Source organism: Euprymna scolopes, chromosome 30 (assembly GCF_053919585.1).
Source record: "Euprymna scolopes isolate OS-2025 chromosome 30, ASM5391958v1, whole genome shotgun sequence".
Taxonomy (NCBI): Eukaryota; Metazoa; Mollusca; class Cephalopoda; order Sepiida; family Sepiolidae; genus Euprymna; species Euprymna scolopes.
Window position 1 is genome coordinate 24591748 of NC_136511.1, and position 27125 is coordinate 24618872.

At 35.4% G+C, this 27125-nt stretch overlaps 1 protein-coding gene across 3 annotated transcripts in view; it reads left to right on the forward strand.

The window, feature by feature from the left end:
* The window catches only part of LOC145254719 (bactericidal permeability-increasing protein-like), a 69969-nt gene that overhangs the window by 7969 nt on the left and 34875 nt on the right, over positions 1-27125 (forward strand). Inside the window, exons 2-6 of one of the 3 annotated variants that reach the window (XM_080113440.1) lie at positions 5990-6089; positions 8122-8244; positions 10478-10548; positions 13896-14050; positions 22810-22876. In XM_080113440.1, the coding sequence (XP_079969566.1) occupies positions 5990-6089; positions 8122-8244; positions 10478-10548; positions 13896-14050; positions 22810-22876 (516 nt within the window). The remainder of the gene's footprint in view (positions 1-5989; positions 6090-8121; positions 8245-10477; positions 10549-13895; positions 14051-22809; positions 22877-27125) is intronic. The other 2 variants (XM_080113442.1, XM_080113441.1) reach the window with 2 other exon arrangements.

Genomic DNA, 27125 nt, shown 5'->3' on the forward strand with positions numbered 1-27125 from the left:
TCAAATATTTTGTGCAAAAAGTGGGAGGAGGCTAATGGGGCGATAATTTGATGGGTCTGTCCTTTCGCCAGAATTCTTGAATACTGGTACAACAGAAGCAGTTTTCCAACAGCCCGGAAAGCAAGCTTCATTAAGACATTTGTTGTAGAGTTTGGAGAGAACTTGAGCTACTTCGGCTGAGCACTTTTTTAATAGCACAGCTGGGATAAGATCGGGTCCACATGCTTTTGAGGTGTCAAGGTTTTTTATGATAGCATGCACCTGAGCAGGGGTGGTTTTCAGATCGTCTAGTGTGGCGTCTGTCCGCATAGGAAAGTCAGGTAGGGGGTGGTTGGAAGGGTCCAGTGTGGAGTTTGAGGCAAACCGACTGGCAAGCATGTTAGCCTTGTCAGTTGTTGAGGAGACAACCTCGTGATTGTTGGTTAGTGGGGGAATTGTTGATTGCCCATTATTTACTACACTGTTGTAGATTTTCCAGAAGTCTCGAGTTACTAGTTTTTGTGCTTCGATGCGCTTTTTAGTGGTTTCCGTAAATTCTCTCTTAGCTGTCGCTATTTCTTTCTTAACGTTATTTCTAGCTTCTATATACTTCAGTCTGTTTGAACTGGACTTATGTCGGTTAAACCTACGGTATGCATGCTGCTTTTGAGTAATGGCAGTTGCAGAAGTCGACGTAAACCATTGGGGAGAGTGGGGCTTACTATAAAATTTCCGCATGGGAACATGCGCTCCGATTGCAGTTTTGAACCAGTCAGTGGTCTCGTTTGCACATTGTTCAGCAGGGAGAGAGAAAATATTTTTCCATGGAGCATCTCTAATTAGTTCCCTGATGGCTTCCCAGTCAGCCTTATTATAATATCTCGTTGTTTTGAGCACGGGCTCTTCAGTTTTGGGTCTAGACTTTAGGGCGATTTCAACCATTATCACTGCATGATCAGCGTTCCCGAGTGGGCTGTGGGCCTTCGTTATGCAGTCATCGGGAACTGTGGTCAAAAACAGATCTAGAAGTGATGCGTGTTGTTCTTCCTGGTCAGGGAAACGGGTTGGAAACGTAACAATTTGTGATAAGGAGTGAGATATAGCGAAGCTATGGGTTGTGCTGCCCGCTGCATCTGTGTGAGTAGAGAATCCAAGCCAGTTTTTGTGGTGGACATTAAAGTCACCAAACACATGTATTTGTGCGCTAGTGTCGAGGGACAGTGCCCTGTCTATGCTGTCAGATACTTTGTTTATTATGGAGCAGTCCTGAGTCGAGGGAGAGCGGTAGAGAAAATAATAGTAGCTAATACTGTGTTGCACGTTTAGTCTAAAGCACATAAAGGCTTGATCATCTGTTTCTAGGTTTGTTTCTCTAGTCAAGGGAAGGGAATTGCGAATGTAAACTCCAAGTCCGTGCATATGTCTGTCAGAGTCCTTACGGCAGAGTGGGAGATATCCAGGCATGTTAAAGTGGTTCCCCTTGCCAAACATTCACGAGGAACACTCGTTTGGCTGTAACCACTATGAATAATTCCCCCACTCTTTGTCTGTGTCTAAACCTAAATATAGATTCCATAAACAAAGCTTGTTTCTTAGAACTGCACACCTGTGGAACTATCTCCTGTTTACCTGCTTTCTAGTTGATTACAATATTGCTGTCTTCAAGTACAACGTAAACAAGTTCTTGATGAACCGTTCCCCTTAAGTAATCCATATTACCAAATTTATACTTCTAACGATTCTCTGATATTGTCCACTTGACCAATGTACACTCTTTAACCCTTATCATCGAGTGGCCTCTGAGCCTTGATATCTTGTGATTTCTTTCTAAAAAACAAATTTAAAAAATGACTATTTCCCTAGTTCTAAAACGTTACGTTATGTCCTATTCTTATATCGTTCGACTATGTTTTGTCAACTGCTTTTCACGTATCGACCCACCCTGCGTTTCAAGTGCGTATCACCAGTCTCTGGATACAACTCTATTTGTAGATCCGGTCATTCTGATATGCATTAAATGTGACGTTTCTCAAAGTTCACGGTAGCAAATTATCGCTATTGATGCAGAGCCCCTGATAAGTAACACCAATATTCTTCAATTTACGTCACATTCGCCTTCCTTCCTAATACAAAACATTCAATATGCAAACATATAAGTCATCCTAAGTGGAGAGCAGTATGTTTGTTCACATTACATTCAAATTTCTACATTATTTTAGAGTTTGGAAAGCAGGGGGGGGTAATTTCAACGGCAATGGCGCAAATGAAACTATTACGTTGGCGACTCTTTTTTGAACCCTGTCTTGAAGCGAGAGACTTGTGGCACATGCATCAGCCGAGATGTGGCAACAATACTTCGTGCATGGGCGAATCGTAGCCCTGTAGATATACAGGATACTCTGCAGTGTGAGTAACCTTTTAGCACGATAGAGAGAGACCATCTTAAGCAGTAGCTTTTTCAATTAGCTCAATGTATTTGCTTCAATTCATGTTGTCTATGAATATTAACCCTAGGAGCTTGGGAGAAATACGTTCAGGTAGTTTATGACTAACAATGGCAATCAGTGGTTGAGAGGGTTTCTTGTAATTTTTAAAGGAAATAAGCTTAGTATTGGCAGCATTGAACGTTAATAACCATTTAAGCCCCCATTCCACTACAGACTTGAAGTCTTCCTCAAGAGTTTTAGCAATTTCCTTGGATATGCGTTTATCAGTTTGAAACATAAAGACTTCTACAGTAGGAAGGCATTCGATTCGTAGGAAATCATATTTAATTTTCGATTTTTGAGCGATTATTCAGAAAAATAGATAACTTTACACGAATAGGGAGGATTTCTTTTTTCATGTTTGAGTGATCCGTCCGTGATTTTTCATTTTAATATACTTTCATAAAAATGTTTCTGTTATGTAAAAAAAACAAACTATTTTCTTTACGTCACAAGTGTCACGCTCATACATGAATTCCACAGCTAATATAATATATTTACTCAACGGGTCACGCGTAGTCTAGTATCTATATCCGCTTTGACTCCAAAACTTAACACCTCAACCCCCAAACCTACCGACTCTCTTCCCTAACCTCAACATAAAAAAATGAATAAATAAATAAGTTAATAAATACAAAAATCAATAAACAAATCCACACCCAACCAACCTTGTTCTCCGCACAGATGAACTTCACCCCCTGACTCTTTTTTTTACTAAAAACCTTCTTTTGTTGAAAGTTGATTTTCGTTTTCCATTAAGAATTCGGCATTTGAATATAAGAGTTGTTGCCTGATGAGGTGTCTATTTACTAAATACTAGAAGACCGAAACATACTCATGACTGTGTAGCAACACATTACTGCTTTTGTGAAGACAAATTGAAACTATATATATATATATATATAGCCTTCCACATACAGTACTGTTTCGCTGTTTCACAGCTCATCAGTGCGGCTAGACAACTACCTTGTTAGAATCGAAAAGACAGTCGAAGCTTCTAACCGTAGCGCTATTTGGTTGATGCTATGCGGGCAGTGAATCAACAATGTTTTGACATTGTCCAAATACTAATTCTCCAAACTCAACAGGTAAAGAAACATTATGTGGTTTACTCTTTTCTATTCTCTTAGTGTTAGATATAAGATAGAAAGCCAATTCATCCTTTTAGTAGACAAACCTTTCACACACTATTAAACTTCATAAACTTTATGCTACTGATACAGATATTAATCAAGACGTAACTCAGCGTTCGCCCGGCTTTCGCCGGAACATAACGTCAACAGCTGTTAATGCCGGGCGTTGCCGATGAAATCATAACAATGCTACGTAAAAGAAAAAAAACACAATCTTAAATGTAGTAACACCAACAGAAAAATAAGCAAAAACTTATCGTAATTTTTAATTTTTATTAACTGTGTGAAGAAATGATATTTTTTAAGCAATATTTTACAAAAGTTTTACTTTTTACGACCTGCCCCAGCGTAGAATAAACATCCCCTAAAATCCACATATTAACAACGGGTTTCGGAATAAACGTCCCCAACCTCGGAAGCCGTTCTTAACATAAAAAGATTGGGGGTATTCCGAAAGCCATTCTTAACATAGGCAGGTTGGGGGTGTTTATACTACGCTGGGGCAGTCAAGTTAAAAATCACCGCGCAGCATTGTAATTGGGTCAGATTTATGTTACATCATAGAGCAGCAGAACCCGAGCTGTTGACGTCATGTCCTGGAGAAAGCCGAGGGAACGCTGAGTTTCGTCTGTATCAATGTCTGCGCGAATAACAACTTTTTAAAACAAGTTATTCTTGATGCCCTTCCGTTGGCTTCCTTCTAGCCTACAAAAATCCACAAGTTCAATATATCTCCCAACATTTGCCGCTCATGCAGAAGAGAAGATGTTTCACCCCCTCCAGGTTTGAACACACTAAATCATTTTTGATAGTTAGGCTAAAATATAGGAGATAAACCAGTCTGTCATATTGCCTCCTTTTCTTACTCTAAACATGGGAAAAGGGCTTTCGTGTTATCAGGAAATATGACTTCTTGAGAGAATTATGATGTGACGTTTACAAATTTAATAATTCATAAAAATATAACTGGGAAGAAATAAAAATCCGCTGCCAGGGTGTTTAGAGGTGTGTGTTGAGCAAAAAAGAAAAAAAAAAGTAGTAGGTAGACAGGCTCGAACCCTGAACGCAAAGGAGGAAATGGACGTAAAAAAAGAAAAAAAAACAAACGTACACGTGTTTGTCGTTGTGTCCATCGCCAAACGGAAGTAGTGAAGGTTTCAAGTAAGGCTAGTCAATCGAAAAGAGGGGATGACTCTCGTGAAAATTCGTCGCCTCTGTCGAAAGTTTAAGGCAGACATAAATGCATAAATACATACATATGTACATGCAGTTAAACATACAGATTATTATAGATTTTTCCCCCTTTTTTAATAAAAGTTTTTTTATTCCCATTAATTTCCTGTCTCGACACCACTTAAAAGTATCTCGTCATCGCTTATCTCGACCGGTGTACATTTTTCTTCTTTCTCTGACGCTGGCATTACTCAGTCATTTATTGCCTGCAATTTACACGCCCATTTTCTCCGACGCCCTCTTTGCTTCTCTCCGCAAACGTGGTACATTTTTCTCCTTATTTTCCTTTTTCTTCTCGCGCATACTTCCTAATTTTCATATGTGAGTTTTTCGGCTACTGTTACTGCTGCTGCTAATCACTTCACAATCCAGCCATCCTACGCTGCTGCTGATATTATCCCACGCGCTCGCATGTACTGTCACAGAGTTACCTCCTTTGTTTTTGGTTAGATATCCGAACAGGACATACTGACTCAAGCAAAATCCCATCAAATATATTTAATTAAAGTTTAATAAAACTTTTACTTTTCAACTGATATAAAAGAGTTTTTTTTTAATGCGATTTTAATCTGTGTTTTAAATGTGTAAGCACCTAATAATAATTTTTGTACTCCTTTAAACCGCCAAACAATACTACTTGCTCATGTCTAGCCGGTACATGTGGAGAGTGTAGCAGCGAGATGTTTATTCACATTATATTTAAACTTCTGCATACCAATACAGTTAGTATGGGAAGCAGAAAGCAGGAAGGGAAGTCTAAAACGTCTTGCAGTCTAAAGAAAGAAAGTTTCCCCTATCGAGGAACCTGAACAGTGAAGGGTAGTAATTTTCTGCTTGTCGAGTTGGACGAAGTATGTATGTCGCGGGGGGACAAGTGTTGCGAGTTCATCAGACTATATTCCATTAAAGTGCATGTGAAAACATCACAGGGATGCAACATTATGGCGATGGATTACGATTGTTTTTAATGTATTTGTTCGAACTTATGTTGCTTGCAAATGTTAGGCCGAGGAGTTTGAACGGTTAGCACTTAAACACAGTCGTATTTATTATAGCAATTGGGGGTTGAGAATTTTTTTTTTGTAAATGTTAAAGAAAATAAGCTGCTGCTGCTGATGATGATGATGATGACTTAAACCAATGATTTATTTATTGCAGTCACGGACATTGCCATTGGCCAAGTAAACCGAAAAGTACGTAACACAAAAATCCCAAACCAATCTGGCAAAAAGTATCATATCAAATATAACCTTTACGAGTAAGTAGCAGCTTCTTCCTCTCGGAAGATTTTTTTTTACTAATATCATTTTAATATATACATATACAGCAAGACTGATAAATTTATATATATATATATATATATATATATATATATATATATATATAAGAAGGAAAAAGATAATTTTTCGTTTATTTTATGCCCATAACATTTTCCGCAAGAAGAGTAGCTTGCTAGGAGACACCATTAGATATGTTCGTGTGAGAAAAATACAGATGGGAACCTGCGATATTTTATGCTTTTAAAGCATGATGCACATAACGGCTCTGCACAATAAATTAAAAAAAGCAGGCGTTGGAGGATACGAGAATTCCTTAGCGTACCAAATGACTATAAGAGTAAGTACTACGGGCAAATCACATATAGTAATAAATAGGGAGAATAATAAAATATACCATAAGTACGTAGGAAGAACAGATGTAACCTTATACATTTTTAAGAGATTTTTGAATGCGGGACATCCCTGGTTTGGCATTTTGGACGCTCTGATGGAAGAAAAAAAGGAAAATCACAGAAATCATAGCCATAGTTAGAAGTCGGTGCGCGAGTAAGATTTTTGCGCAGGGGATGGGGGTTATTTAATAAAGGGTTATGTTTTCTAAGTCTTTATCGAGTTCAAAGTGTCCAAACAAAGACATCCGACTGGAGCAATGTGTTGAAAAGGTATATCTTAACAATTAGAAGCCAGACACAAAGTTTTAAGGAATGAACTTTGGTGTATGCCACAAAAGAAATACAATAGTAAGAAAATGAGACAAATCTCTAATTAGTAAAACAACCAGGAAAGGATCAGAACATATTTGGATGCCGAGTCGTCGATGTCCTGAAGAGGTAAAATGGGACCTCAGGTTTACAGCATAAGGATGGCTGGATAAAGCAGCCTATATAGATCATAGGACGTACTACCCTACATACAGCACAGGAAAAGCTAAGGAGATCAGAGAGAGATTCTAATCTAAATACAATAATTATGGAATCAGTTGGAAAAGAGCTGACTGAAGAGGGTTTATTTTTGGCATCTAATATTTCTTAGCCAATTAGTTGTACATATATAGAGAAAAATGTAGTATAATTTAAAAATGCGTACATTTTTTGAAAAATAGGAAGAATATGAGTGTTAAATGGAAAGAAAGACTGCTCCCTTTCCATGTAAATATAAAGAATATTAAATACGTGAAAATGAGATTAGGATAAGCCTAGAATCGAATCCTGTAAGCAAAGTTAAGAAATAGAATATAAGAAATTAAGTCTATTATTAATTATTTTAGAAATCTGAATATTATATATGTCAGGTAAAGAATGAACAATGCAAATTAAATTATATTCTTTAACAATACGTAGAATTTAGGATTCCTTTATTTGTCAAGAGTGTGTTGGACAAACATAGGAAAAGCCACGTGAAATTAGTCACGTTAGAAAACCCACTTCGGACGTGATATACGAAGGACATTTTTCCATATAGGATACTATGCGTTCGGATTTTAGTCAGTCAGTCAGTCAGCAAGAGAGAGAGAGAGAGAGAGAGAGAGAGAGAGAGTCAGTTAGAGAGTTGTTCAGCCAAGAGTTAACATAATCCGTTACAGGCGAAGTGTAGAAGATAAACCATATAGATACAAGTTAAATTCCTGACGGAAATCGACCGGTCGATCAGATGAATAAAGAAGGCATGATTATGTTGTAATTGTTGTCTTGTGTCATCTTTCATCACGAAGAAAGGTGTTTATCATCTTATAATGAACATTGTGTAACCCGTCCAATATTATGTATCTCACCTCCTCTGTGTTATAAGCACTGTTAATACGAAGTCCCCAAGAGCATAAAAGAACGGTATAAATTACTCCCTCACCATCGTTATATATGCCTCCGTCATCGTTAAATATATACCCCTGCTATTCAATATATATATATATATATATATATATATATATATGCTTTATATATATATATGTATGTATGTATATATATGTATATATATATTCTTACATATAATTCCACATTCTTTTATTTTCAGCATGAAAGTTATATACTTTGATGTAAAATCGCACTCAGTGGCCTTCCTGCCTAAACAAATGATGAACTACAAATTTGCTGATATCAATTTGGGTCTAACAGGATTTCTCAATCTTAAAGCCTTGTAAGTTGAAAATTAAAACATAATACCGAATTAACTATTTTTGATTTACACAAAGAGCATTGCTTTATACGCTTGCGACAGTTTATTTCCTTCCATAACACGATGAGAAAAAATTGGCTGTTTCGCTGTATCACCTTTCTTTTATATGTATATACTGCTATTTCTCACCAAACATAAGAGTTGGACCTCTTTGGTGCGAAATGTAAAAAGACACTTTAAAACGTACGCGTCTACTTTTTTGGATTTAGATTTGTAATCCCGAATAATGGATATGTCAGTTTTCAGCCAGTGAGAAGCCGGATATTTTGGAGGGAGAAATTATTATTCTGTAATCGGTAACTGGAAAGATAATGACACGTATATTAGTGCATAGACCAGTTACGAAGGGTGCCAGGGAAAGATAGTTATAAGGTGTATATATGTCTCGGTGATGATAGGGGGCGATAAGAGGACTTTTCATTTATAGGGAAAAATAGGAACTGGAACGTCAAAAGATGATTTAATGGTGTTGATTCTCGGATAAAATGGACGATTTTATTATAACGATTAAATGTGTCTAAAAAGCGTTATAAAGTTACATAAGGTAGTGTCTAATATTGTAGACATAATAGATTTGTGTGTGGCATAGAGTGTTGCAAACCTACGGTATTTTGTTCCAGAGGGGAATTTCTGCAATCACTTTATTATGTAGTAAATAGTACCTCGTCTATTGTTTATGTATTCATGTTACTATATATTGTAAAATATATTTCCAACAATTATATATATTACACAATCGTATATATTTCAGAGAATAAAAGTTGCCACACATTTGCTCACTAATCAATATGCTACTCCTTTTTCAAAATAGATGTTTGTTACACCTCTTACAAATATATATATATATATATATATATATATATATATATATATATATATTGGCAACACCTCTCACCAATTAATATCAGTCACATCGCTCACAGATTAATATCTCCAACAACTCTCATAAATATATACATGCCTAAATAAATATTTGCCACACCTCTCACAAATGTACTTATGTTACGTCTCTCACAAATATATTTCTTCTACACCTCTCACAAATGTACTTATGTCACACCTCTCACAAATATATTTCTTCCACATCTCTCACAAAATTATATACGATATATCTCGTACATATTAAATTTTATGACATACTTACAAATAAATATCGGTTACACCTCTCACAAATATATTTCTGCCACTATATTTCTGCCACAACTCTCGCATATAAATATCTGTTATACTTCTCATATATTAATATTCGTAATCTTTCTCAAATATACTTCTTCCACACCTCTCACAAATACATATTTTCGACATCACTACCAAATAAATATCTGCCACACCTTTAATAAATTAATATTTCCAGCACCTCTCACAAATTATAATCTGCCAATTCTCATCAAATGTAATCCTGTTACACTTCTAACAAATAAATAAATGCAACATCTCTCACAAATAAATAATTATCTGCCACATTGTTCATATATAAATTTCTGCCACATCTCTCACAGATATATTTCTATCACACTTCTCCCAAATATGCATCTCAACATCTCTCACATACTAATATCTGCCATACCTCTTACAAATAAATGTCTGCATCACAACTCACAAATATTTATCTGACAAATTAATAACTTCTACCACAACTATCACAAATATATTTCTGCAACAAGTCTCACAAATAACTATCTGAGATATATCTCACAAACAAAAATATGGCACACTTCTCACAAATTAATATCTGCGTCATCTCTTAAACATTAATATCTCCCATATCTCTCGCAAATAATTATCTGCCAGAGCCCTTACATATGAATATCTGTGACACTCCTACTAAATATATTTCTGCCACGCCTCTCACAAAAATATTTCTGCCATACCTCTCCAAAATAGATATCTAAGTCATCTCTCACAAATTAATACATTTGGACCTCTCTCAAATTAATATCTTCCACACCCTCACAAATAATATCTGTCACAACTCTCACAAATTATTGTCTGTTACACCTTTCACAGATTGATATCTGTTATATCTCTCACAAATAAATATAGCCCACCTCATGCAATGTATGTTTTAAAATAATTAGTGTCTACATTGCGCCTAGAAATATATTCATTACAAAAAAAATTATGTTTACTCTCACATAATTTTCTGTTGACGTATTTTACGAAGTATTTTTACTTGTTTGTTTTGATTTTCCAGATTCATTTCTTACACAACCAAGTTCAAAATCGAAGTCTCCAGAATGAGCGCTAATGGGAATGTTAGACTTGGTGAGTTTTTTTCAGTCTCGATGAAAAATTGTAATCATAATGTCATATTTATTATAAAATGATTTGATTTCGTAAATTTATTTACTCATTAATAACATTGTTTTTTTTTTCTGGGATTAAGATCGTTATCGATAGCAAACATCATACTATTTTTAAAATTTAGAGTAGTATTCACTATTAACATTATATAAAATTACGAGTACCGGTTTATATCATATTAATCTTTAAATTTGTGAGACATATTTTTAGTTAATAATGAGAAACAATGAAATAGGCGTTTCATTCTATATAAATAAACAAAATTTTTAACCAATAATGAAGACAACGAAAGAAAGTCTCATGTTAACATTTAATAAACACACTTTATTTGTTGTCCTCTTTAGTAGCATGTACACGAGAGAAACATATAAGCAAGAGAGTTCATTGAAAGAGAGAGAAAAGTGTTCAATGTGTTTAAAAATAGATTTAATATCATGCCGGCTGGTTGAAGAAAGGAATGGTTTGTGCGCGCACGTGTTTGTAGCTAGTAGTCGCCGAGGCAAAAGAGAAAGAAAGGACAAATTAAAACATATTAGCAAGAGAGTTCATTGAAAGAGAGAGAAACGTGTTCAATGTGTTTAAAGATAGATTTAATATCATGCTGGCTCGTTGAAGAAGGGGATGGTTCAGCGTTCGTGCGCGCACGTGTTTATAGCTAGTAGTCGCCGAGGCAAAAGAGTAAGAAAGGACAAATCACCAGTGTACTAATGTGTTGGCTTGCGTGAGTATGAGTTGTGTCGACGATACTAGTTCTGTAGAATGATGAATAAAGTTCGTGGGGGTATAGCACGTGGAAATAAATGGAAGCTTGAAGAGAGCTATAGCTAGCTCGTAGTACTCACGATATATTGAGTAAAGCGACGAGAAAGAGGATAAAAGGTTCGTGATTTCGCCTTTTATATACTCGGTCACGTGATTGAGAGCTGACTTGTGGTTGGACAAGCCGGGAGGAAAAGTAGCTTCTGCCTGATTTTATCATATTTTTCTTTAAAATTGTGAGAGATATTTACTATTTTTATCATACTTTCCTTTAAATTGTGAGAGCTATTCACTGTTTTTATCTTAAATATATTGAGAAATACTGTATTTTCGTATTATTCTTCAAGATTTTGGGAGATATTTACTGTATAAATCATATATTTTTTAATTGTGAGAGATATTCAGTTTTTATCATATTATTTTAAAAATTGTGAGAGGCACTCACTGTATAAACCATATTATTCTTTAAAATTGTGAGAGATATTAACTGGCTTTATCAGATAATTCTTTTAGATTGTAAGAGGTATTCACTGTTATATCATATTATTTTATAAAATTGTAAGAGCTATTCACTGCATTTATCACATCCTTTAAATTGTGAGAAATATTTATTTTATGATGTTCACTGATTTTATCATATTATTTTTTAAATTCAAAAGAATCAACATTCAAGAGGTGTGTGTGTGTGTGTGTGTATGTGTTTAGGCAATATTTTTCATTCAATCAACCGTTGTTAAAAAAAAACAAAGAGTTTATATTTAATTATTTTTTTCGAATCTTTTTTATATTTTGTGTTAAAATCAGAAAAAATAATGTAAATTCCATAGGTATCATAAGCGTTTTCGATTCTACGTCGAATCATCATCGGGTCTAAAAAGCAAATGAACAAGAAATCTGAAGAGAAAAAGAAAAATATGAAGAAAAAGAGAATCTCGATAACAGCTGCGAGATTAGTATTTGTTAGATAGCTAGACAATTAGACGCCAGAATGTTGGTGGGAGGGGGGCGTTAACAACCGAAATTGGGTTGTCAGAATTTAGTCTGGGTCCAACTCTCTTCTTGATCTACATTAATGATCTTCGTGAGAAATATTCACTATTTTAATCATATTATTCTTTTTTAAAATGTGGGGAATCATGACTGTTTTTAACCGTATGCTTCTTTAATTAGTGAGGGATATTGACTGTTTTAACTACCGAGAGGGTGCATGACCTCACAGTAAGAAAGAGAATAAAATTACTTTCTGTAAATAATAATTGCTTCTGTGTGTGTTAGTGCATGTGTGTTTGTGCGTGTGTGTGGGTCTGTGTTTTTGTTCGTGTGTGTGACAACATTGGTCCTCTATACAATAAGGTTCCTGCCTACATCTACTGGCTATGTTCATTAGTTAATAAACCAATTAATTTGCCCATTTTCTCGAGCCTTTATTTTTACTTCGACTGTGTCACACTCACAATTGTCCTTAACTATGCCCAACTGGAAACCTTCCAATCGTTATAAATTCCAGACTGTGTGTAAACCGACGCCAACTGTTGTAAAATCTGTCATGAAATTCAGTCATTCATAAAACTAAAATATATAACTTTCACACATTGTTTAAAAATCATGTTGTACTTCCCGGTATTGCGACACCAAATTCCACCGCCCACTTATTTTCTAGACTATATCCTCTTCTGTTGTAATTTTTATTTTATTTCTTTTTTCTTATATTGATCTCCCAAGGCTTTTCTGATCAAAGCCACGAGCTGGTCTCAACTGTGTCCCGCTCCCAGTTGCGTAACTAGACTCGGTACTTTACTGGACTCTTATAAAACGGCGAAAACATTGCCAAAATTTGTAAAACCCAATACCTCTTTGGGCTTTGGGGAGTGTTGAGCCACCCTTTAATTGCCACTACTGACTCGGAGAGGTAGTACCTGTTAGGGTTCCAACTATGGTTAAATAGAAATCGACTTGAAAAAATATATAATCTTTTAAAAAAAAATTTCTTCAAAATCACTGGATTCGGCATTAAATAACCTGAAAAGGGTTGATATGCCGTAAAACCAAAACAACCAATCAACACATTAATTGCAATCCCTCTTCAATTCTCCTTTTTATTTCGTTTTTCTTATCTTGATCTCCCAAGGCTTTTCCGGTCTGGTCCAAGCCACGTCCTGGTCTCAACTGTGTCCGGCTCACAGTTGCTTAACTAGACTCAGTCCGTAACTGGACTGCTGTAAAACGGCGAAAACATTTCCAACTTTTGTAAAACCCAGTACCTAAAAAAAATAACCCCCAAAATATATTCGGTTATTTTGTTTCTGTAGTTTACCTCACATTAATTACAGCTCTTCTATGTGTTCATTGATGAACAAACACGTAGACTTCTGTATCTCCATCGATTGTATCTTCCACACATGTGTTCCCAGAATTAACCTATTCTTATGTTGTTATATTTCGTTTTTTTTTCATCCTTCTTTTATAATACGTGAAGGAAAGATCGATAGTATCAGCCCCGATTTGTCTTTTTTCTGTTGCTCTTTAAAAGAAAGTCTATTTAATTGCAGCCTTGAATCCAGCGTCTGGACGTCCGACTGCGGTTGTTGGTGATTGTCATGCGAACGTCCCTCGACCCAGAGTCATCTTTTACAATAATAACTACATTATAAAACTCTTCTCTAACATGTTAAGCAAAATGATTGAACGAAACATTGAAAATCAGGTATGAATATTTCCTACTTTAAATAAATTACGAAATAATTATGATGGACATTTTTTTTAATATCTTATCTCGAAGTGAAAAGGTGACGATGGACACCGTCTGTCTCTTGAAACAATGGCATTGGTTTCTATTTAGGATGTGTATGATCCAAACAAAATTGAATCAAAAACGGTTGCTTTTTATGTTTGTACATAACTATCTTGATTCATTTAACAATGTATAGTTGTAATTAAATTTACTAGAAAAACTAGGGATAATGCGTGGAGCCATGTGCGTAAAAACTTATGTTTTAGTTATCAGAACGTTAACTCTTCTAGTGGCTTGTATAAATCTGTTTGTAGTGCAATGTAAGAGAGTACAGCGAGATATTGTACCCTTCTGACGTTTCTTTTTACACAGTTATCACCACTTACCAAGACCCGGAAGCCACTCAGGGATAAGGGTTATTGCAAGTACATTATGTTAGTGTGGAGATTTGATGAAGTGTTTACTTAAGGGGGCGGTTAATTAGGAATTTGTTAACATTGGACTTGAAGATATCCAAGTTGTAGTCCGGTGGTAATTTCAATATAAAATGCAAATGGCCGCTCCCATGTTTTCTATTTTATAGAAGTAAGGGGAGGTTACTCTGGTTGTCTCCTATTGTCAAGGACAGATCACCTATATAGAGTCATGTGCGTAAAAACGTACGTTTTGGTTTTTAGAACGTTAAATTTTCTAGTTGCTTGTATAAATAAATTGGGTTTTTTTTGCTCCATTTTCAAATTAGGTTTTTCTTCGAGATTTCCACCTTTTTAAAGTAAAATAAAATCAGCCTATAATCTTCTCTTTAAGAGATTATTTGATCACCAAAAATGCAATCATACAATCTATGTAAATGTAGTTTGGTTCACTACAGCATCAAGTGTGGCGATATACTCCAATTTAAATTTGTAGCTATATTGGCAATTGCTGTAGCTCTAGATGTGGTAGAGATATTAGGGGTGGCAGGGGTGGACTGCATCTTCTGTCGCTTATGGCTTCTCTTTTCTTCCCAATGTTTTTCTCTTTAACTTTTGGTAAACTTGATGGACCTTTGCTCGCCTGAAAACTTGTGCAAATGTATTCCCAAGGCAAAGTTATGAAAAAAAAAAATGCTTAAATAACAAATAGAATTATTTTGCTAATAGAGTTAAATCTTTTCGAAACATATGGCCGTAGGCGATATCGTTTTTTTTTTTAACTTGAGTGTCACTAATTAATAAGACCTTGAACCACTCGAGGATAATGTGTTTAGTAGATGATGATACAACATCCCATGATCAAGAGGCTCAACAAGAAATCTGCTCATAAAATTTTCGGATAGATTTAGGGACGGTTTAAGAGTAAGAAAAACTTGTCAGTTGCTGTAGCTAGACGAGTACCTGTGGCAAATCTTTTGCAGGAGCACCACAGATTGCAGCTCAGTCGAGCACATGTCATAAAAATTAAAGATAGATCAGAGATAAACTTGCAATGTTTCTTCCGCGAGAAAAAGGAACTTGAAACTTTAGAAGGTTCTCGTCCTTCAGAATTCCCAGTGATTATGGCAACGAATTCCCAGTTAACAATTGGCATCTTACACATAAACATGTGTATGGGTGTATGTGGGTTTTGACACACCTACATAGACAGATACACACCCACCCACCCACCCACACACATACACACACACACACACACACACACATATATATATATATTTAGGCAGCATTTTTTCTCTATAGCATATTTCACTTAATAAAATAGCCACAAGCATGTAAATATATATATATATATATATATATATATATATATATATATATGAAGTTATATTGTCTCCGTCTATATGCGAAACGGTGTACACCAAACTACTTTGAAAAGTTTTGATATACAACTTTAAAACTTGATTCAGACTTGTACAAAGAATTCGATTTAGGGTTTAGACGGTAAAAATAGATGTTAGGGGAGAAAATTGGAAAACTGAATTTCCGTGCTTGTGCATATATATATATATATATATATATATATATATATATATATATATATATATATATATATATATATACACTAGCAGAACTCGTTAACTGGCGTTGACAGGTGGAAGCCTGCCCACCCACCTCTCAAAAAGGTAAACTACGAGTGTTGCTGTTGACGACTGCCGTCCTTGAACAATTGCGGAGACTGGCGACCGTTGCAGAAATGTACTAATTTAGCTTTCACTGGCGATTAGTGCTGGTTGGGGCGATAACATACAGGTACTGTTTAAATTTAAAAAAAAAAGCAATTAAGGGAATGCGTAAAACAGTATGAATTAATATAATTATGAAAAGTGGTCCATTAGAATAAGGGATTCTCATTTTATATGAAATGTTTAGAGTGATCGAAATCAGTGCTAGCAATCTTAGCTATCTCCGTTTGTTGTTCAACTTTTCCTCTTTTTCCAACTCTTCCACCAATTAAAGTATTATTCCGTCTTTTTTAACGTCTAAAACAAAACAATTACGATTTTTTTCAATTCGCTTCTTTGAGGATTGTCATGTTAAGAACATGTTTGGAATCGATACCATCAACCTCTCTATCTTAAGAATGGCGTTCGGAATAGACACCCTTAATATCCTCATCTAAAGAACGACTTTCTGTGTAGACAACCCATTTTTGCTGCGGTCTCTCTCTCTCCCTCTCTCTCTCTCTCTCTATATATATATATATATATATATATATATATATAATTTAAATGAGATTAGAACAATAGTCTAAAGAGCTGAGTGTATTTTAATGTAACAGTGAAATTACTAGTTTAATTAAAATACAGGAAATAGAAAGTGCTCGTTGTAATTTAGATATATAATAAGCTCGATAGTTAAATGTCCTAGAGCTAATTCAATATTAAGTAATGTGATTCATAAGAAGGAACAACAACAAAATCAATTATCTGTACGATCGTTTCGGAAAACAATGCTTTTTATTGTGGTATACATCAAATTATGTACAATAATTATATATAGTTTTTTGATAAGCAAGGTCTCCTCATCAGCAAATTTTGAAGGGTTTTTATTGAATTTTTTAATTAATGAAGACACCACAAATAAACCTAGCATTAAAAGTAAGGCAGATGAATCTGAAAAATTGAAATAAAGGTCTGGATTTAAAATTTATAAGAAAATTAATATGGGTTAGAGATAGAAATAAGTAGAGAAAAATATATATTTTTGAATTTACATAATAAATTTGCTTTAAAAATATATATAGATATTTACCTTTTAATTTTTCGTTTTTTGAAATCAGGAACTGTGGTTAAAATAGTCATTTAGATGTTTGCTATAGCTTTTTATCTTATTGAATGATGAATTTTAAACGGGGGGGGGGACGCTCGTGCAATAAATTGTTTCCGTTAGCGTACTTTTGATTTAAAGATGCTACGGTTTATATCTAGAGAATATTATTATTACATATTTTAAGGGGAGATAATTGTCATATTTTCTTTACTTTATTTATTTGACGGGTGTAAGGGAGATAATTAGTCTAACTTAATTTATTTAAAAAAATAAATAATAAAAATAATAATAATTGTAATCTATTTTTACTAATAAGTAGTTTTTAATGATTTAAGGTGGTTTATATTTATTAAATTTAAAACAACGTTTATGACTACATGTCATAAGCTCCTGTCTTGAATTTAATATATATATATATATATATGTGCGTGTGTGTGTGTGTGTGTGTGTGTGTGTGTGTGTGTGTGTGTGTGTGTGTGTGTGTGTGTGTGTGTGTGTGGGTGTGTGTGTTTACAGGGGCGGCAAAAAAAAACCCGCACTTGTAATTTTTTCAAAAACTACAAATTTAAGGTAAATTTAATGTAACTGTTTAAACAATCTATACCTCATTTTATTCGCCTTTTATTCCTCTATCGTTCATACCTGTTCATATTTGACTTTTAATTGAAATATTCTAGTGTTCACGTCAATTAAAAATAATGATAACTTCAATTGGAATGAATGTAAAATCAATGTTATAGTTATAATAAAATATATCTATTGTAAATCTACTAAGACAAACTATAAATTCCTTTAATATATATATATATATATATATATATATATATATATATATATATATATATATATATATATATATAAAATTAACGTCCATAACTTCATTTCGGAATATTAGTTAAATTTAATTAAAAAATTAAATGAATGAAGAGATAAATTGATAAATAAATAAATACAAAATAAGGCGTAATTAAAGTAAATAGGAGAGGGGATATAAAGTAGATGGAAAACCTGAGTTGAATATAGTCTATAATTTTTAGGTCAAAACTATATTCATAAATCTTATTAACTTGATTGGTTGTTTGGTTGGTTGGTTGGTTGGTTGTTTTGTTTTACGGCATATCAACCCTTTTCGGGTTATTTAATGCCGAATTCAAGGATTTTGAAGAAAACATTTGTAATAGAATATATTTGTTGTTTTCAAGTCGGCTTCTATTTAACCCATAGTTGCAACCCTAACAGGTACTACCACTCCGGGTCAGAGTGGACCTGGGAGCAATGGTAATTAAAGGGTGGCTCCACACTCCCCAAAGCCCGCAAGTTGGAGCCTCTACACTGTATATAGTTTAGGGTCATATCCAGGACCCCCATTGTGGAACTTTTACCCTCTGCAGGGAGGCAGTCGGTGTATTCTAATGCCCCACCGACAGGGCCGGAAAAACGTTTGTGAAATGTAATAATTAAGCACATTACTTTCAATATAAATAATCGAAGGTGCCGATATTGATAATAATATGAATAAATATATAAATAACATAAAAATAAATGGAAGTAACTAATTAATTTACTATTCAATATAAGCGGATATTTATTTTATATTACACTAGCAGGGGTGCCCGGCGTTGCTCGGGTGTTTGGAGGTGTATGCTGTGCAAAAAAAGCAAAAAAAAAACAACAAAAAAATGGTTAATTTTTTAAAACTTTGACCCCTATTATGCCCCCTTAAAATTTATAGTTTCGGGCTGAAATCACTTTATTAAGTTAGATCCAGGTTCAAGGAACCTATATCTAAAATTTCAAGTGTCTAGACCCAAAATTGTCGGAGGAGTTTGGTAGAGTTCTTAAAGGTCAAATCGTTGAAATTTGACCCCTTAACAGCCAAATTTCTGGCTGACACCCGTCACATCGATTTTCCCAAATCTCAGTACCCGGTATTTTAAATTTCGAGTCTATAAACTAAAAATTGACAGAGTTATTGCGTAGGGAAATGTACACGGACAGACAGACACACATGCACACAGACAGACAGACACGTTCACTTTTATAGATATAATAGATAGATTTTTACCCCAAACAAGGCACATTGTCACTTTGGTGTAGGGGGCTACTATCAGGGGCAGCAACTACTGGGGCACTATGTTGGGATTTGGGCAGCAAGATGTCGGTTCACGTTACACTTAAACTTCTGCATGTCAGTAGAGTTGGGGAAGCAGGGACCTGGAATGGAATTCCAGAGTCTAGCGGTTCTGTGGAAGAAACTAATGGAGTAGAAAGATCTTTTACATCTAGGGATCTCTACTGCGTGGGGGTGGGATTTTGCTGCCTGTCGGGTTTGTCGAAGGTGTCTACGTCGTGGGGGCACAAGTGCTTGCAGTTCGTCAGCGCATTCACCATTAAAATGCTTGTAGAACAGGCAGAGGGATGCAATGTTTCGTCGATGGGACAAAGGCTGAAGCTTAGATGCCAGTTCAGGGCCTATCAGATTGGCGACTCTCTTTTGAACCTTGTCTAGGAGCGAGAGACTAGCAGCAGATGCACCAGCCCAAATGTGACAGCAATACTCCATACATGGGCGAATGGTGGCTTTATAGAGGTACAGGATACTTTCAGGTATCAGTAGTTTTCTAGCACGGTAGAGAGAGCCTACCTTCTCCGCAGCGGCCCTGGCTATGGTTTCAATGTAATTGTTCCAACTCATGTTTCCTGTGAACGTTAGGCCAAGCAGTTTGAAAGATGTACTCTCAGCTAGGGAGTCACTGGCCATTGCTATTGGTGGCAGAGAAGGTTTCTTGTAATTATTGAAGGAAACCAGTTTAGTCTTGGCAGCATTGAATGTGACCTTCCATTTTTGCCCCCATTCCACTACAGATTGGTCATCCTCTAGTGTTTTTGCCATTTCTTTAGATATGTGTTCATTAGTTTTCCTGTCATGTCTGTTATAGAGTGTGGTGCCATCAGCATATATACCTATTTCAGAGGCAATTTTGTCGGGGTGGTCATTAATAAATATTAGGAACAATAGAGGTCCAAGGATAGTCCCTTGAGGCACTCCTGCATTTATATCATATTGTTTAGATGTACGACCGTCGAAGAAAACCTGGATTGTTCTCTTATCTAAGAAGAATTTAATTATGTTAAGTATTCTACCAGTGATACCGTATGATTTAATTTTCCTGAGGAGAGCCTCATGCCATACCCTGTAAAAAGCCTTAGATATATCTAGAGCTACCGCTCTGCCCTCATATTCATATGAAATATAACTTAATAACTTATGATTATCGATTGAAAGAATCTGTAATACTAACATTTTGTATTGGAAAAATGAGTGAATTAATTTAAAATATAAGGAGATTTCAATTTTTTCAAAATAATATTGAATGAAAGACATTAAAACTATATTAAAATTAAAAATTAATTATTTGTTAAATATGGATGTCTATGTGTTGTGAAAACCCAATAAATATAAGTAGAGTTTATTTCATGAGATTTGTTCCAAGGGAGGTAACTCTGCATCACTTTATTAAGTTAATTTAATTTTAGACAATTACGATATAAAAGAATTTTCAGATTATTCCAAACTTAATAAAACGTAAGTATAGTTCTTGAATTGTATGATATTAAAAATTTTAATTGTAAGGATTGATGTGTTTGATTATAATAGCTAAGGGATTTGAATTCTGGGTAGTTTTCTATTCGGATAAATTGTTTAGTTACGAAAACTGACTGAAATGCTCAATCATTGTTTTTTTTAGTATAGTTTAGTTTCGTATATACAAATATGTATACTTATTTATAATTCGCTGATGATATTTTATTAGGTATGTATACAAAACTTAGAATTAATAAATTTACTAATTATTAAATAGAACATTTGGTAGAAGATTCATAAATTAATTAAAACTGTTAGTACGAATAGTTGTTTCTTTTTTTTTATCTGAGTTTAGTTTCGTATATACAAACACATGTATAATAATTTATAATTTTGTTGATATTATTTCATAAGTATATATACATAACTTAGAATTAATAACTTTACTAATTATTAAATAGAATATTCTCGTTGAAGATTCATAAATTAATTAAAAATTGTTAGTACGAAAAGTTGGGTGTACTGTCTTTGTTTGATAAAAATTCAATAAGGCGTAATGGAAAATATAAAGGTAACTGGGGCTTATCTTCTAAGTTTCGGATTTTTACCATGTCAAATCACATTTCAATTCCTTTTGACGGACTGATTGTTGCTATTTCTTCTGATGAGTTAAGAGCATAATAGATTCACTAATTCATATAATAATTAAGTGATTGATTTTGTGCCACGAAACAGATACTGTCAAGAATTGTATGAATCAACTGATTATAAGGAATAAATTATAAGATGGTCAACATCATGAATTTTGGAATATAATATTTTCATTTATTCTATACATTGCTCTGTAATCACATTGATCTCCTTATATAAGGATTGATATATAATAAGACAATATATTCCTACATGTATATATATATATATATATATATATATATATATATATATATATATATATTAGACATTAAGAGGATATTATAGATAGATATATAAATACCGGTTCACATACACTTTTCACGATGAAGCTAGAACCCAGAATTAGATAGAATCGAGCAATTGCATTGACAACGGACAACGCCAGACCCAAAGTGGATCTCATCAGTGACCTGCTCCAACATAGGCGCGAACCCAGGTCGTCGCACGCATGAAGTGTGCAAAACTGATAACCTAACGATAGGGGCATGGTGCAATCTATTTGCTATGCCTCGATTTTTTTAATTCTTATATTTTTATCCAGTTCTACATTCTACGCTGAGACAAGCAACGCGTCCTCTACAACTAAGATAGTTACTGGGGGTATGCAGGCGGTAGATATCAAACTTACAAACATTAACTGAAATTGTCCGACTCCCCAGACACGATTTCGGAACAACCTATTTGTTGATGGACATCACGTCCCTACGAAGGATGAACCGCTTTTTCTACACATTGTCATATCATAGAATGTAGAACCGGATAAAAATATAAGAATTAAAAAAATCGAAGCATAGCCAATAGATTGCACCATGGCCCATATGGTTAGGTCGTCAATATTGCAAACTTCATGCCTGCGACGACCTGGGTTAGCGCCTATGTCGGAACACGTCACAGATGAGATGCAGTACAGGGAAACCTACTTTGAGTCTGGCGTTGTCCGTTGTTGATGCAATTGCTCGATTCTATTTAATTCTGGGTTCTAGCTTTATCGTGAAAGGTGTATGTGAACGGGTATTTATATATATATATATCTCTCTCCCTCTCTTTATATATATATATATATATATATATATATATATATATATATATATATATATATATAAATAAAACTAACTTTATTTTATTGTATAACCATTTGGGATGAAATGGCTGTAAGAATATAATACGTCTTTTGTTACAAATATTTTGTATTTACATAATTTCAGATCTGCGGTCAGGAGACCATAAATAAAATTAATACTGCACTGGCAAAAGGTCTGCAAAAAATGCCGAGTAAGTAACATCTCATACCTATTTCTTATTAGTGTTAATATTCATTGGACAGATCAATACGATATCCCCCTTTCCCCAATTCACGTCTTCATTATTATCGATCAAATTTCTGATCAGATTTTTTTAATCGATTTGTTTACTTTTTAGGTCAGTATAGTTTACTATGTTTATTTAATGCAAATATTTAAGATTTTTCTCCAGATTATGTTATTGCATTCGTGAAATTTTATATTTATGATATCTTTTTTTTTATTATTTATTGTAAGTATTCTTTCACGCCTTTTTTCAATCGGTAACTAAATTTTCCTATTGCCGAGAAATGGTATTCAAACGACGGATATATATTGGGAGTGTTGGAAATAAGTTTAGATCTGATAAGCTCAGAGGAAGATAGAAATGGGCTTAGATCTGATAACCTCAGAGGAAGATGGAAATTAGTATAGATTTGATAACCTCAGCGGAAAATGGAAATGAGCTTAGATTTGATAACATCAGAGAAAGATGCAAATAGAGTTAGATCTGATAACCTCAGAGGAGGATGGATATTAGCTTAGATTTGATAACCTCAGAGGAAGATGGAAATGTACTAAGATCTGCACAACAACTGAGAAAGCTAACATGTTTGCTCGTGTTTGCCTCAAACTCTACCTTGGACCTAGCAAGCAATTCCGTCCCTGATTTTCCTTTGCGGACAGAAACCACGCTAGATGATCTGAAGTATGTGATATTATAAAAAACCTAAACACCTCAAACGCATGTGGACTTGACCTCATCCCGGTTGTATTATTCAAAAATGCTCCATTGGGGTTGCTCCTGTTCTATCTAAACTCCTTAACAAATGCCTTAACGAATCTTGCTTTAATAGATGCTGAAAAACTGTTTCTGTGTTACCAGTTTACAAAAACTCTGGCGAAAGAACTGGCCCATTAAATTATCGCCCAATTAGCCTCCTCCCTCTTTTCCCCAAAATATTTGAGTCCTTAATTAATCAAGCTCTAGTCCACCACCTTACAGCTGCTAAACTTCTAGCTGACCACCGATATGGATTTAGGCAAGCCCGTTCTACTGCAGATATTTTAAGTGTAATATCTGAACCCTTATACCAAGCATAAAGCAGGGGAGGGGAGGGCAGTAGCCTTAGATATATCTAAGGCTTTTGACAGGGTATGGCACGATGGTCTTCTCCTGAAAATAAAATCCTATAATATTACTTGATGAATTCTTAGCATAATTAGACCCTTCTTAAATGAGAGAAGAATCCTGGTTGCCCTCGATGGGCGTACATCCAAGAAAATTGATATAAATGCGGGTGTGCCCCAGCGATCGATCCTTGGGCCTTTGTTATTTCTGATATTCATAAAGGACTTACCTGATAAAATAGTCTCCGAGATGGGTATATTTGCTGACGCCACCGCGCTCTATAGCAGGCACGTGAGGGAAAACTAATGGGCACATGTCTAAGGTAATGGCCGAAACCTTAGAGGAAGACCATCAGTCTGCAGTGGAATTCGGCCAAAAATGGATGGTAACATTAAACGTTGTTAAGGCAAAGCTCGTTTCCTTTAATAATTACATGACACCTTATCAACCACCAGTATCTATGATTAGAGATACTTTACCTAAAAGCACTTCGTTCAAGCTCCTTGGCTTAACGTTCACAGGAAACATGAGTTGGAATAGCTACATCGAGATCATTGCTAAGGCTTCTGCAAATAAGGTGGGCTCTCTCTATCGTGCTAGAAAGTTACTTATGCTGGAAAGTATCCTGTACCGCTACAAATCCACTATTCGCCCATGTACGAAGTACTACTGTCACATTTGGGCTGGTGCATCTGCTGCTAGTCTCTCGTTCCTGGACAATGTCCAAAAGAGAGTCGCCAACCTAATTGGTCTCGAACCGTCATCTAAACTTCAGCCCCTGTCGCATCGGCAAAATGTTGTATTCCTTTGCCTTTTCTACAAGTATTTTAATGGTGGATGCTCTGACGAACTACAAGCATTTTACCCCGTCAACAACAATACCGCCGAAAACCCCAAGCAGCGAAGTCCCACTCCTACACAGTCGAGATCCCTAGAGTTAAGAAGCCTTTTACTCGAATAGCTACTTCCTCAGAACTGCCAGACTTTGGAATTCTTTTCCGGTTTCCTGCTTCCCCAACTGTAGTGACATTCAGAAGTTTAAGTGTTATGTGAACGGACTTCTTGCTGTTAAACTCCCTACATAGAACCCTTGCAACTTAGGTCTCTGACAGTAGCCTCCCACATAGTAGCCCTTACATCAAAGTGGCAATATGGCTTGTTTGGGGTGAAAATGTCATTAAAAAAAAGATCTGATAACCTCCGAAGAAGATTAAATGCGGAGAGTAGGAAATACCGACGTTTATGGTTTACCACATTGAAAGAATTCCCAATTCACATGAATCTGTCTTGATTATTATCAAACAAATTTCATATAATATTTTTTTTCAAATATCGACTAGTTCAATTTTTTTTTTGTACATGAAGGTCACAATTTATCCAGACCCAGAAGCAACTCGGGGATGAGTGTTATTTTGTGTACAGTAATCAATTGGATAGTGTTGCAGTATTCATTAGTATTGGAGATTTGATAAAGTGCCATTACTAAGGGAGCGGTTCATCAGATATTTGTTTATGTTGGACTTGAAGACATCCCTGTTGAAGACAGGAGGGAAACAGGCAAGCGGTAGAGAGTTCCACAGGCGTGGAGTTCTAAGAAAGTAGTTTTGGTCATGGAATCTACATTTTGGTTTTGGCTCAGCTAAAGAGTCGGGACAATTTTTTTACAGTGGTTTCATCTAGACGGGTGTTTATCGTAAAATATTGGCGATAAAACAAAAATAGGCTCGCAACGTCTCTTCTGTGGGAGAGAGATTGCAGGGAAGAGAAAAGGGCACCCCCACTAACCCACGAAGTCTATTTTGTACTCTGTCAAAGTAGGATAGGCTGCCTTAAGCAGCTCCTGCCCAGATATGGTAGCAGTACTCCATCCTTGGACGTACTTGGCTTTTATAGAGATAGAGAATTGCATCAGTAGTGACATATCTCCTGGAGCGGTAGAAAGATTCCACCATTTTTCCACCGACCTTGGCAACAGAGTTGATGTACGTCTTCCACTTCAGATCAGGAGTAAAGGTCAAACCCAGAAGCTTGTCAAAACATTGGGCCTTAGCTAGACGAGAGCCATCTATTTTAATTGATGTCAGATGGGGATCAGAGCGTTGATAATGTAAATATAGGAGCTTGGTTTTAGATGCATTAAAGGTAACTTGCCACCACTTCCCCACTGTATCACGCGCTCGAGATCAGATGAGAGAGAATCCGAGAGAACTTTGCAATTTATAGCCTTTGATGTGTTGCCGTAGATGGTCGTGCCATTAGCATAGATATCAACGAATGATTTAAGTATGTGTTTTGGGAGATCATTGATGTAGGTCAGGAAGAGAGTTGGGCCCAGCATTAATACAGCCTCTGATTTTTGTCTACCACTACTCTTATGAGCCTATCAGAGAGAAATGATTTGATGATTGAGAAAACATTTCCAGTTATATCGTAGCTAGAAATCTTATGAAGTAGGCCTTTATGCCAAACCTTATCAATGGCCTTTGATATGTCAAGAGCAATTGCCCTAAAAAGGAAGCCTTTGTCGAGAGATTCGGTAATCCCATGAGATATAACCGTCAGCACATCTGCTGTAGATCTTGCAAAATGGAAATCATATTGCGTGTCACTAAGAAGGTTATTTCTGCTGAGGTGGTTGGCTACTTCTCTATTTAATATGGATTCCAGCAACTTACTCATGTCACACGGGAGACTTATTGGTCTGTACTGAGAGGGAGATGGCTTATCACCTGGATTCTTAAATACAGGGCATACTGATGAGTTTTTCAGGGTGTAGGAAAGCACTTCTCCTTAATGCAACGCTTAACCAGTTTTGTGAGTATGGGAGCACGTTTTGGTTGAAGCTTTTTTAACACTATAAATGGGATGCAATCAGAGCCTGTTGCTTTACTGGAATCAAGGTTCTTGATAAGCTTGGCAACCTCACGCACAGATATTTGTAGCATGTTGTGTGTTATGGGAGGAAATACTGGGAGTTGATGGCCTTCGCCGCATAGGGTAGAATTTTCTGCAAAGTTCTTGGCAAATTCGTTGTCCTTGTCTGATGCTGACGAGATAACCTCTGATCGATTGATAATGGTTTGGATAGAACGGACGCTTCTGTTCAGGA